Raw genomic sequence first — 13,309 nt, 5'->3', positions numbered from 1 at the left:
TCAGATTATTTTAAAAAGTAAACACTATACTTACAACTAGATGTACCTTTTAAATGAATAAAAAACCAGAATATAAATCCATATATTCATATTTCTATCTTCGGAATAAAAAACGAAAAATAATACTCCACAGACTCAAAATATTGTATACAACTTTTTACATATATATTAATGACAGAATGATTAATGTTCAATGTTAAATATCTTAGGTTTAAGTCTATTGCAATATGATTATTTGTTTTTATTTATTTAAAAAAGTCAATGGGTACTCAAGACAGGTAGGAACCAGTTACCGTGAAAATTATTTTTATCACATAAATAAAAATATTATTGTTAATGCAGTATATTAATTTGGGGAATTTCCAGATTGTAAACGGTTCCCTCTGCTCAATAAAAACGAATTTTTACTTGATCCACCTTTTTTTATATATCATTCATTAAAATATAAGTATAGATAATGACACTATTAATATTTTTTAAAATAACATTCTCTCTATGTACCCTACGAAAAGTCTATTTTTATCTTTTTACAATAAATAATACTCCTACATTCTACTAATTCATATTTTATTATAAAATTAATACTATTATACCTACAAACATGGGCAGAACTATATACTAGTAGTACTATATCTGAGGAGGAGCTTCAAATGAATTCATTTTTTTAAACCTTTTTCCTTATAAAGTTTTAAAATCTATTCGTATTAATAATCTAAATTACTTATAAATTTATTTTGAAGTAAAATTTAAAAATTTAGCTTCTACTTACACTAATTATCTCAAACTATTTTTTTTTATATTACTCAGTGCTCACCATCCGAATCACTACACTTCAGTTCAGTGTTTTAGAGGTGGGTTCTCAAGATATAGATATGGATATGGATTAGAAATGAGATGGTTGTGCCCACTTGCAGCCACTAAATGACACACCACTCCCACCGTTCAATGTTTTAGAAATTGGTGTGCATGAATTTAGAGTAGTATGCTGAAAGACGGAAATGCCCCTCAAACCAAGAGAAATAAGGGGGGAAATGAAAATGTGAGGGGCAAATCCGAAAAAGTGCTCTCATTTCTGGGTGGGACACCCAATGATGTCTCAATTCTTGTCTCCCTAGCCAGAATTGATTTCTCTAAAAAACTGTAAGGAATAGTGCGGGCCTTCCATTTCAGATCGGGCTGTCCATATATATTACTTAAACACTGAACGACCATATTTGTATGGAAAAGAGCTCATTTCTCACTATATCCGAAATACTGAATAGGCTCGTGTACCACCACAAATAGCTGTAGATTTAGAGCATCTTCAAATATTCTTTATATTGTGGAGTACTATCTTTTTATTCATAAAATTTTAAAAAAAATTTTATTTTAATGTAACGTAAATATATATATTTTTGACTTAAAAGTTGAAAATAAGATTAATTTTGAAGTATCAATGAAACAAATTTTCAACCCTATTTTAGAGTTTAACGTAACATAGAATATATCTTATAGGAAAATTTTGGTATGTGAATTACTCCCTCCGTTACACTATAGGAGTCTCGATTTATTATTTTTGGATGTCCCACTTTAGGAGTCCCGATTAGAATATTCTACAAATAGTAATAGATCACACATTTCACTAGCTTTTTTTCCACTCATATTTTATTAGTATAAAACTACTCCCTCCAATTTTTTAAAAATAACAACTATTTCTATTTTGGGTCGTTCCTTAAAAATAGAAACTTAAGAATCTTTCTATTTTAGGATATGGACCCCACAATCTACTAAGTCTACTTTCACTACTTTTTTCTCTTCATCTCTCTTACTTTACTCATTTTTCTTTTCCTCTCTTTTACTTTACTCATTTTTCTTTTCATCTCTCTTAATTTACCAATTCTTCTCACTTATTTTACTAATTGTGCATTAAACCTGGGCTATTTTAAATGTTTCTATTTTTTAAACACGGGGGAAGTAAAAATATATATAAAAGTAGAACACAAAATTCACTATTTTTTTTATCAATTTTTTATTATATTTCTTAAAATTGAAATGAATAAATATGAGGTAAAGTAGTGACCCCACTAAGCCTCTGCCACGTCGCATCGGACTATCCTATGAAGTGAGCAATCGCTGAGGTGGCGACGCGTGTTGAATTATTACGGGCCGACAATAGCATTGAGAAGACCCGGCCCGGCAGCAACCGCCATACGTGCCTTAACCACAAACAAATACGTGGCGCATAACTTTTTCTGCGTTAAACGACCGACTTTAAGCCGCGTTTGGTTATTTCCCATTTAATATGTGACAGAATAGTTTTGACTGATTATGATTTTGTTTTCGAATTCAAATATTAGTGGTATACGTAATTAGTACTAATATGAAATTGAAGTTGGTTCTATGATATGTTTGATTACACATATTTTATTATTTAACTTATTATCCTATTAATCTACGGAAAAATAATTTTTAGCAATACGATAATATTTTTTTTATTAGTGTATGCGTAATAAGAATAATGTTTTTCTATGAGAACATAGAGTATTGTATTAGATGTGGTTGTAGTACTTGAGTAAGAAGTGATACTTGAGTAAGGAATTTTCATTTAATACACCTCTTCCATTTAACATGATCATATTCATTGCATAAACCGAAAGCTAAGTAAACCTTGATTAAAAATAACAAATTTAAAATTGGCGGTAATCCAGCTGCAACTGAGGAATTGATCCTCACATCCAAACAAACCTCTCTTTCTCTCTCATTTATGTATATATATAAACCTGCAGGCTGCAGGTGAAGGGGAGAAGGATCAAGAAAGAGGAAAAGAAGAGGCACGAGAATCAGAGGTGGCATTAATTGAAAAGCGAGAAAGCAATGAAGGCGATGAAAAGTGAAGTGATGGACGGCTCCGATATAAAAGAGCTGGTTGAGAACGACAACGTCTTCTCTAACTTCGTCCATCACAAGTTTCAACAGCTCGACTCTGATTGCGACGGTAAGCTCTCCCTCAAAGAGCTTCAGCCCGCCGTCCAACATATCGGCGCCGCCCTCGGCTTACCCGCCCAAGGCGCTTCCCCTCAATCCGACCATATTTACTCTGAGGTCTTCCCTCAACTCGCCTTCTTTTTCAAATTTCAATAGAGTAGCTGATTTTGGCCAATGCGATTCTGCCTCTATGCGTTGAGATGATTGTTGGGATCTTGTGAACTTGGTAATATTGGATTCTTAAAAGTTGAAATAGATTGAATCGTGTTGGTTTTGGTGCATTTTTGGCTCAATTTTTTATAAAGTTTTAATCTTGGAGCAGTTAGTTTGTGATTTTAGAATTGGGGAGTGTTTGTGGATTGGTTTTTGCTCCACTGCACTCAAAGAAAAAAGCAATTTTTAGAATCTTGGATGGAAAAATTGGATGATTTTGTTCTGTTTTTCTTCTTGTATCAATGCTTGAGAAATGTTTAGGGTGTCAAAAATATTGATATTCCTTGTTTCTTGCTTTGCTATGTGGTTGTAGTCTGTAAAGAAATTGCTAATGTTGAAATTTGTTACCCGTGTTTGAATAGCTAGAACATTAAGAGAGAGGGATTTAACTGAGGATCGAGTATTGCATTGGTTGTTGAGTTTTCATAGGCCATTTGTGCTCTTTCTTGGCTAAAGTTGCTAATTGAGCTTCACCAATTCAAGAATCTTTTAATGACTGTTAATTCATATATATATATATACGTGTGTTATTTAATGTCTCTTTTTGTTCTTGCTATTCATCTAGCTTGCAATCTGAATCCGTTGATCTTGAATCCTTGATTGATGCATCTGTTTTTATGAATGTAGTTTGAGTGAGAGAGTTGACTTCTATGACTTTCTAGCTTTTCTTATCTTCTTCAATCAGAATCTCTCTATATCTCTCTGTGTGGTTGAAAATACAGAATCTGTCAATTTTGGTTTGCAATAATAGTGGAAGTGAAATGAACTTGTAGAGCATTACATGGCAAGAACAAACGGCTTTAGCGTGGTCCGTGGCTTTGCTTCGAAAGTAAAAAAGAGGAGAAATGCATTCATTTTGATTGGAAATGTTACTATCATAGCAACTTTCTTGTCCAGATTCTTGAATTTAAGGGCTTTTGATCACGTTCACCTATTGCGGTCCACACCCACACCACATGTCTATCCCACATCTTAATGAAAACGTCGGTCGAATAGGCTCCTAGTCTTACTCGTGGGAATTATTCACTTCATATTTTTCCTGTTGATGTAGCTTCCAATTGTGATGGTTTGTGCATAAATGTGATTGTTGTTGATTTCTTGCTCACCCGTGGCTCGTTTTGATACGACTGCAGGTTCTTAATGAGTTCACACATGGTAAACAAGAAAAGATAAGCAAGATTCAGTTCAAAGAGGTTCTCTCAGATATTCTACTGGGCATGGCGGCCGGCTTGAAACGGGATCCTGTCGTGATTCTTAGGATCGATGGTGATGACCTCCTTGAGTTCGTCAACGGACCCACCTTCGAGCCGGAGATACTCTCCCTGTTCTCCGAGATTGACTTACCCGAAGGATCACTCAAAGACTACATCATCAAGGCCTTCGAGAAACTCTCCGTTGATCAAGGCGTTCCTCCGGCTACAGATCCTTGGGTAGACTTCTTCTCAGCTAATTAGTACCCTTCTCTCCCTCGTACACACTCTAAATAAAACGTGCTCCGTCCCGACATTTTTTAGGTCATGAGCAACATTCTAGAGCCGGCCTTGGAGCCCTTGGGAGATTCCCTTGATGAGACCGTCTCACAAGAGACGTTTGTAGCTGGGTTCAAACAAGCATCGGAGAATGCAGCGAGCCTTCTCAAGGAGCAGCCGGCTATCGTTGCTCACAGTCAGAATACCTTTGATGGGAGTGGCATTAGAAGGCTCTTGTCTAATAAGTTTGAGCTGGATAAGGTTAGTTGATGATTCTGAGCTGCCCGTTTGTTCGGGTTCTAAATTTTGCACAGACCTAACGTGTCGTTGCAGGCATTGGATACTGCTCTTAAGAGTGTTCCGAGGGATCGCCATGGTAAGATATCGAAGGAATTCTTGAGGGTCGCAGTTGATAATTTGGGTGCCTCGGCCGGCTTACCTCCTCTTGGCGCTGTTGAGCAGGTGCGCCCGCCCTTGCGTTCGATTATGGTTTAGTAGTTCATACTACGCATCTTGAAATATATCTATATATATTACTATTAGGAAAGTGTGTAGTAGTAGTATAAATTCTAATAAACCTATAGTTTCTTACTATTATAGCTAAATTGGACGTACAAATTGTGAATTACAGTATTTACATATGAGATATCCAAATAGATAAATCATTTTGATAAATTTAGGAATTTTAGGTGCATAAGAATAATTATAGTATCTCACAAGTCTATTGGTTGTAGAGAAATTGTCTTATCCATCAAGTTGTGCTTTGTTGGTCCTCGGAATTTAAACTAAAAACGTTAATATAGGTATATCAAAATTTGTGACGATACGACTAGTGTGCGTATTTTCTGTGTCGCCTTTTGACATATATAACTTCGGGCTGGGGTGATGACCTCCCGTGGTGGTCGCAATTCGTGCAGATGGATAACATAGTCACGGAAGCCATAAAAATGTTTGGTGGTGAGGATGGGAAGACGGTGAAGGAAGATGAGTTCAAGAAGCTACTAACTGAGGTTCTCGGGAGCATCATGCTACAGCTCGAGGGCAATCCTGTCTCGATCTCAATAAACTCGGTGGTCCATGAGCCGTTGGCGTCGTCCTCCACCCTCCTGCAGCCTTCGTCGCCGTGATGTGTGTAAATAAAACTCAACCCAAATCAACTGATGGAGACTTGTAATTTTTTGAATCTGTTAAGTGATGAGGGTTGGCTAGTTTGGATGGAGCTGACTATCTGTTAATGATCAGTTAACTCTTAATTACTCTCCCTAATTATGTTACCAGATTCTTTATTTTCTTGCTTTTGTTGTTGATGCATGTAACTTTTATGGTGTTCAAGAATTGAAGGTGTCTTCTTGTTTATTTTTGTGGTTTTCAATTAATAGTGATTTTTGAAGAATTTTCTAAATTATATTTGTTCGTGAATAATTTTATCATATGCACGATACGGATATGGTATTATTTCAATTTCTGTGTGTCACTGGATACGTCGTTTCAGTGGCACATATATTACAAATTTTAATGTGAAAATTGAGCTTTCAATAATGGAGCGCTGATTTTAAATACGACCTAATTGAATTAGTTTTCTAAATTTAACCTGGGTCAACAGTTGTAGTTAAGTAAGATATGGAAAATAACTTATCAGATATACTATTATAGAAAATATTTGACCTGAGCAAAAATTATGAATATAGAAAACAAAAGTAACGAATTGTAAATTTGGTTGGTGGAAATTATAACATTTTGATTATAAGAAGTTTAGTTGAAGTCTATAAGAATATGAGTCGTGACGGCGGCATAGCTAGTTTTGGCTCAGTCAACTTTACTTATTGAAAAACCATTTTCGATTGAAATTGCGAATCATAATTAACTGAAACCAATTTGAAATTGTAGGCAAAGTATGGTAGTTGCCCCATAAATTTTAAATGAATCTAAAACCAACATTTGGAAAAGTTGAATAATTTACAGATTATTACTCCTTTTAATTATTTGGCTAAGGATCCGACGATAATAAGATAAGATAATACTAATATTGACCGAGTTCAGTCATTGCCCGATATATTTTAAATGTGTAAAACCAAAATGGAAAAGTTGAATAATTTACAGATTGTTACCCCTTTAAATTATTACGCTAAAGGTCCAACGATAGATAATAAGAGAGAAAAATAATATTGACCGAGCTTCTTTGCAAACGAAGCGGCCTTTTTCTAGGAAGCATTGTACAAGAACTTCACCACTATTTAATTAAAAATATCAATAAAAATAATGAAAGGAATTGATTGGGGCATTTATTTGTGCTCCTGTCACTATCACCAATTTAGGTTTCAGATTTTTAGACCATGAAACCCCATGTATAAAAGCTATCAAAAGAGTCGAATTCTGTATTTTCTTGTGTCAAAAGAAGAATAAACCACTGTTCAGCTCCTTCGACCGGGACAATGTTTTGTTCGAATTCTTTTCCAGCAAGTTCTAAACCAACACAGATTCCATCACAAATCAAGAGTTATAACTTACAGGTGCAGATAAATATAATATCAACCCCTCAAGGAGTATTTCTTCCCACTAAATGGTTGGAACTTCGGATCATCACTCTTCGGAGGCTCCGCCTTAGCAGCTTTCGAAGCATCCTGTAATGCAGAAACAAACGATTCAGACGCATGCAGGATACAAAAAGTTTCATTTGGTAGGATTCACAAAAGGAAAGTTGAGTGAAACCTTTGGGGCATCTTTTGTGCGGTTAGCATTTGAACCAAATACAAGCTTCCCTTGAGTTGGGGCTTTGGCAGTTTGTGAGCTGGAACTAGAGGCAGTACCTGTTCCTCCAGCCGAAGTATTGGCACACCTGTCTTGGGGCACAGATGACGACACTGGTGGAGATCCCGTTTTTAAACCTTTCCCATCCAAGCGTCTTCCAACGCCAGTAAATGGATTGAATTTTGGTTCAGACTCCTCGGGAGGTTCCTGACCTGTATACACACCATTCCAATAAGTAGGTGTTTGATGGTACAAAAAAAGAGGTACATAAATTACCCAATGGATTTCTCACTAAAGAAACACAACTATGAGATGCCACAGTAGAGAACTAAGTCAATGTTATCTATCAAACATCATAATCATGTTCACTCAAATAACTTAACTACTGGATCCAACACAACCACAAACAGAACATAGGTCTCTATGAAAATAATTCATAGAGATTTTACCTTCTGCGGGTGCTTTGCCTGTCGAAACGGGGGCTGAAGGTCTTTCTGGTTCCTTGTAATCCAGAGGAGGAGCAAAGTCCACTTCACAATCAGTCTCGATAATACTTATCGCATGAGATGGCTTTGCCTCAATGATATCAATGTAATACTTTTTATTATTATAAGCCACCATGATACTATCCCCAGTGCTCAAGCACGAAAAGTTCCTCAGTGTTGTCTCCAAGCTGTATAAAATAGAATTAAACTGTACTCAGCATTCAGAATAATGCTCTTCAAATAATAATTAGGTAGCAAATCTCTACTGGAACCACTCAGGCTCTGAAATCTGCAGAATGAACTTACTTCTTCTTTGAAGTATGAGCTTTCTAAGAATGTTCATGATAAATGTCTCATATATACTTGCTCAAGCCAAGTAGGCATTTAAGGATGAGAAAGCTAAACAGTAATCTACACTTACATAGCTTTTGGATTGGAAATATCCAAGAAATCCTTTGTGTGTGGTTGCAATTTTACGTATGTACCCTTTGGAAGAGTTACATTTTTCACTCGCACAAAGTCTCCCTCTTGTAGCAATAGATTCTCCATCATCTAATGCGACACAGTAAATAACAGTGTCAATCTGAAGCTGAAATCACATACCACTAACAACCATCAAGTAGCACCTACCCAGTAAGGCATATAGATCATGCCTTCTTCAGCAATGAACTCCAGAACCCCACAGTGTGAAACGCGCTCAGTAGCAGCATTCCGGAGCTCAAATAACATAGGGTAATCAATGTGAAGGGAGGCTGTAGCAAAAAATTAGCCAAAGATTAGATCAAAGTCAATCAATGGAATACGAAAAGAATAACGAACTAGGGCATGTAGCTAAAGTTCCTTACCAAGACGGTCAAGAGCTGATGGCGGCATTATAACTGTAAAAGTATAGAGTTAGAACAAACAAATAAATAAAAGAAAAACATCTGCTGTGAACATTTTCATAAACTGCCAGCATAGCTAAAAGATGGGTAAGCTGATCATACCTTTATCACCATTTTCTATCTGTGCCTGCAGGTATTGAAAAGAAGCAAGAAATTAGATCAACTTGATTAAAACAAAATGTTCAGGAGCCATATAAAATATACTGCTAAGTGCTAATTGAAACACACAGACTTTTCATTCACAAAAGGTACTTCTAAGACATGCGCACCCACCATGCCATAATCACTATGGGATGGTAATCAGATTATTTAATAAAACGAGATGCGAAAGAAAATAGTCAAACCTTGTCTATGAAAGAAGCAGGGTAACACCGGTATGTTTGTTCAAATGATGTTCCATGGTATCCATACCCGTCAAAAAACTGAAACACAAAACCCAGAACAATAAATATCAAATGCATAAAGACTAGAATGATACTTCTACAGAAAACTCCCAAGACAAGATTGATGAATACCAATGAATAGATACTGTGCTAAATGAACTAACTACTATGTCTTTTTTATGGTCTCAAATGCGATTGGTAGTGTATATCTAAAACTTTCATAGGCAGCACAGCTAATCCATCACCCAACTTACAGCCAAGAATTTAATCATCTATTCATGTTGACATATCAACCTAACTCCACCAAATTTTATGCATATGAAGATAAAATATGCCAAACGTTGTGACAAGCATAAGGTATTATCCCTATACTTTTATGCTCAGCTAGGTATGACTCTGACAGGATCATCCGTGTTAAATTCCTCCAAGAAAAAACTATGAGCACTAAGATCAGATTCATGAGCTAAAAGAAAAGCAAGCAAAAAATAGCATCTACTAATACATTCGACAACTCTAATACCTAATTACAGCAGATACGAGAAGTCAATATATATAGGAACAAACCAGCAGTAGGAAGGTGCACGAATAAATGTTTCACTCTTTTCTATGATTAAAAAAAATCAAGATTATAGTTTCCCTGGTCCCAATGTATTCAAGTTATTGTAATCAAATCAGGATTTCCAAGCTGAAAGCCATTAACTCTAAATTAGTCATGATCCCATTATGCAATATTAAGTTAATATTTTCATTATAATAAACAGCTCAAAACTTGGCCTCAAACTGAGAGATCACAACATAGTATGACACAAGCACTTTGTGTGAGGCACGAATCATTGTATCACAACAAACAGGGCAGGAAAAGTCAATGTTTTCCTATAAACCCACTATACTTCAGAGCTCAAATCGAATCATTATACTGAGAAAAAAGCATCAGATAGAATGGAACAAGCACTTCGTATGAGGTGCGAACCATTATCTCACAGGAACCAGAGGAAACCAATGATTTTCCTTAAATTTGGCAAAGAAGATCACAATCCAACCAGAACTTAAATTTTCACCGAAAACACAAACACAGAACTATTATGATCAAAATTTACATGAAAAAATAAAGGAAATTCGCATCCAAAACAAAAAACTACCATATTTATGATGATCTAGGTTAAATTAAGCACGCGCTAAAACGTCCGGATTCGCCTGTGACAGAACACAAAAAAGGGGGAAACGATCAATGAGAATCGCCAATAGAAAATCAATCAGATCTTCAATGGATAGCAGAATTACAAACAGCTAATTTTTGCTGTGTTAGGATCTGCAACAGAATAAAATTGAATCGATTTACGCACTTTTGAGGCACAAAAACGAAGATTCGCAGTGTGTAGTTGGAAGAAATTGAAGGCACGCAAACTGAAGAGGAATTGGACGGAGGAGAGGGGAGAAGGAAGGCTAAGATGCTTCTGGGATCATTCTGCTTCTTGTGCACGCTACTTTTATAGGTCGGATTCGTGCGCACATGTTCAGGCCCAATAAAATTTATAAAGCCCAATTCGGCCCATTTCAGAATAAATACTACTTGATAAATACTAGTACTTCTTAAACCGTTAAAATATTAAATATAGTAGTAGTAATATTTAATAGTGGAGAAATATCATGTAGTTATTTTACTATAAACCATAAACCATTAAAATAATAAATATAGTAGTAATATTTAATAGTGGAGAAATATCATGTAGTTATTTTACTATAAACCATAAACCATTAAAATAATAAATATAGTAGTAATAATTAATAGTGGAGAGTTATTTTACTATAAATCATAAACCATTAAAATAATAAATATAGTAGTAATATTTAATAGTGGAGAATATCATGTAATTATTTTAGTATAAACCATAAACCATTAAAATAATAAATATAGTAGTAATATTAATCAGTACGAAACATATTTCACTTAATGATTATTTTTAAAATTTATTCCCGTAGGTTTAGTTTCGTAAATGGATAAACAGAATACATTTATGTTATCAGCTATCATGGGCTAAAATGATCCACCCTTTAATTCTAAAAATAGCCAAGAAAGTCTACAAAATTTGAATTTATTTGCAATCAATCTCGTAGTAAAAGGTTTTAGTGAAATTGTAGAATTTGATTTGGTAGCTAGCAAAATTACACATGAATATCACCACTAATAAATTAAAGTATTTATAACTAAAACAACATAGTTGGATTAGAATTTAAGAATTACTATTAATTCACAAATACATTTAAATCTTTGTATAATGGCAATGTTTACAATTTTATTAGCTATTGTCAAATGTATGTACTAGTAAAATGACTTCGTGCTTCTCATGAAAGTTGTATTTAAACTAAATTTTAAACTTCTTTTATGGAGTTGGATGTATTAATTATGATCCTTTCACTCTGGGAATTTTCTAGAAATATCCCCACTCTTCGTGTGGATTGCATTAACATCTTAAATTTAGAATGTTAGACACATAAATTTAGACTACAGTACTTCAAATTTAAAAGTTGATCAACTAAAAAAAGTGTACAAGTTTTAATGTATAATTAGTAAAATATAATAAAAAGTAGAAAGATAGAAGGTTAGACTTAGACACATAAATTTAGACTACAGTCCTTCAAATTTAAAAGTTGATCAACTAAAAAAAATAGTGTACAAGTTTTAATGTATAATTAGTAAAATATAATAAAAAGTAGAAAGAAAAAGTGATTGAAGTATTCTTAATGAAGATAAGAAAAGTTTTCTTATTTATAATTTGTAGTATAATTTAAAGAATAGTGTTAAATGGTAAAACTAGTCTAGTTTAAAGAGCCAAATGAAGTAGTAATATTTTGGTTACAATTTCAATGTTAAGCGCGATGTCAACATTTAGGTCAAATTCATGTAGTTTTGTAATTGGCTAATTGGCCAAAATGTTTTACCATACTCCTCTTGTTCCATAAAAATAGAGATTGTTTTTATTTTAGTGTGTCCCATAAAAATAGTGCAATTCTATTTTTGGTAACTTATTTTCTATATAATGAGGTAAATCTTATTCTCCACTAACATACTCGAATAACCTTTTCTTTTCATCTCTCTTAATTTACCGATTATAAATTAAAAATGTGTAGTTTCAAATGTCTCCTCCATCCGTCTCACAAGAGTAGCATTTTCTCATTTTGAAAAGTCTTTTCTCTCAAATAAAGTGAAAAGTCATTATCCACTAATAGTACTTCAATGACTTTTTCTTTCTATCTCTTCTTACTTTGCTAATTGTACATTAAAATATGTGTCCAACCAAGAGTGCATACTTCTGTTGGACGGAGGGCTATTATAGTTGCTCTTTGGATAATGGCTTTTATTTGCACACAACAACTCGATCGGAATTGAGTCCAGCTATTCGCGAAATATCCAGATTTTGAGTCAACAGAAACAAGCTTGTCCGTTCGTTGAATTTGATTATTTCAAAATAATATTGTAGTCAATAATTTAAACAATAATATACTTTTTTAGAGTAAAAGAAACTACAAAAAGAGCCTTGATCAATATCTCAAAAAGTCCATTGATACGTGAATAATGTCAATCATGTTAGGTTCTACTAATTACAAGAGATAAAAGTCGGGCGTAATACAACCCAAAAGAAGGAATACAAGAAACGAAACTGAACTGAATTACAATGAAACAAAAAAAAACCGTGAATGTTTAGCCGAGTCGAGGAGGCCTCTTCCCGCAAGACGAGATACGCCCCGGTAGTGCTCTTCGGTTTGGCGTGTCGTCCCCAAAGGTAAAACGGCTACGTCTCTATTGATGCAGCACCGCAATCAGTAGAGCTCCGGTGAACTGGATGGAGGAGAGGGCAGAGCTTCGACAGAAGGACAATGCAGAGAGAGGGAGAGAGCTTATGATGATGCAGAAGGCTTGTAATCGTGTGTACTAATGCAGTGGTATGGCTAGCCTATTTATAGGCCAAGCCACCATGCAGGGTCAACCGAGCCATGAAGGCTCATCATGGCAGATTCGTAACCGCCGTCGGTTACGAGCGTGTGGCAGGCGTGTGCCTATCGCATGTGGAGCGTGTGGATTTCTCACGTGGCAGCCGTGACTGTGCCTCGCTTGACGACGTGTCAAGCCACTTGGATTGCTGACTCGGCGGTGGTCCAAAAAG

General features: G+C 35.0%; 2 protein-coding genes across 2 annotated transcripts; one reads left to right on the top strand and one right to left on the bottom strand.

Moving 5' to 3' along the window:
• The first annotated feature begins 2,620 nt into the window (after positions 1-2,620).
• Positions 2,621-6,002, top strand: LOC121747006. Its single transcript, XM_042140983.1, has 5 exons — positions 2,621-3,081; positions 4,311-4,607; positions 4,692-4,907; positions 4,980-5,108; positions 5,564-6,002. Exons 1-5 carry the CDS (start codon positions 2,854-2,856, stop codon positions 5,771-5,773), a joined length of 1,080 nt encoding a protein of 359 aa, XP_041996917.1. The 5' UTR covers positions 2,621-2,853; the 3' UTR covers positions 5,774-6,002.
• A 992-nt stretch (positions 6,003-6,994) lies between these two features.
• Positions 6,995-10,627, bottom strand: LOC121746955 (ubiquitin fusion degradation protein 1 homolog). The gene is made up of 10 exons (XM_042140923.1): positions 10,490-10,627; positions 10,286-10,340; positions 9,108-9,185; positions 8,866-8,890; positions 8,725-8,757; positions 8,510-8,631; positions 8,301-8,431; positions 7,844-8,067; positions 7,356-7,606; positions 6,995-7,267 (listed from the first exon to the last, which is right to left on the bottom strand). The coding sequence occupies exons 2-10, from the start codon at positions 10,286-10,288 to the stop codon at positions 7,175-7,177; spliced, it is 960 nt and encodes a 319-aa protein (XP_041996857.1). The 5' UTR covers positions 10,289-10,340; positions 10,490-10,627; the 3' UTR covers positions 6,995-7,174.
• Positions 10,628-13,309: the final 2,682 nt, after the last annotated feature.

This window comes from Salvia splendens, chromosome 9, assembly GCF_004379255.2.
Source record: "Salvia splendens isolate huo1 chromosome 9, SspV2, whole genome shotgun sequence".
NCBI classification, from domain to species: domain Eukaryota; kingdom Viridiplantae; phylum Streptophyta; class Magnoliopsida; order Lamiales; family Lamiaceae; genus Salvia; species Salvia splendens.
This window is presented reverse-complemented; position numbering and strand designations above follow the sequence as displayed.

Excerpts from the sequence above, each read along its gene's own strand:
- LOC121747006 (XM_042140983.1), top strand. The coding sequence starts at position 2,854 with ATGAAGGCGATGAAAAGTGAAGTGATGGACGGCTCCGATATAAAAGAG. Across the intron at positions 3,082-4,310 it reads CCGACCATATTTACTCTGAG|GTTCTTAATGAGTTCACACA; the intron begins GTCTTCCCTCAA and ends ATACGACTGCAG. Across the intron at positions 4,908-4,979 it reads ATAAGTTTGAGCTGGATAAG|GCATTGGATACTGCTCTTAA; the intron begins GTTAGTTGATGA and ends GTGTCGTTGCAG.
- LOC121746955 (XM_042140923.1), bottom strand. Across the intron at positions 7,607-7,843 it reads AGGCAAAGCACCCGCAGAAG|GTCAGGAACCTCCCGAGGAG; the intron begins GTAAAATCTCTA and ends GTGTGTATACAG. Across the intron at positions 7,268-7,355 it reads GCACAAAAGATGCCCCAAAG|GATGCTTCGAAAGCTGCTAA; the intron begins GTTTCACTCAAC and ends TCTGCATTACAG.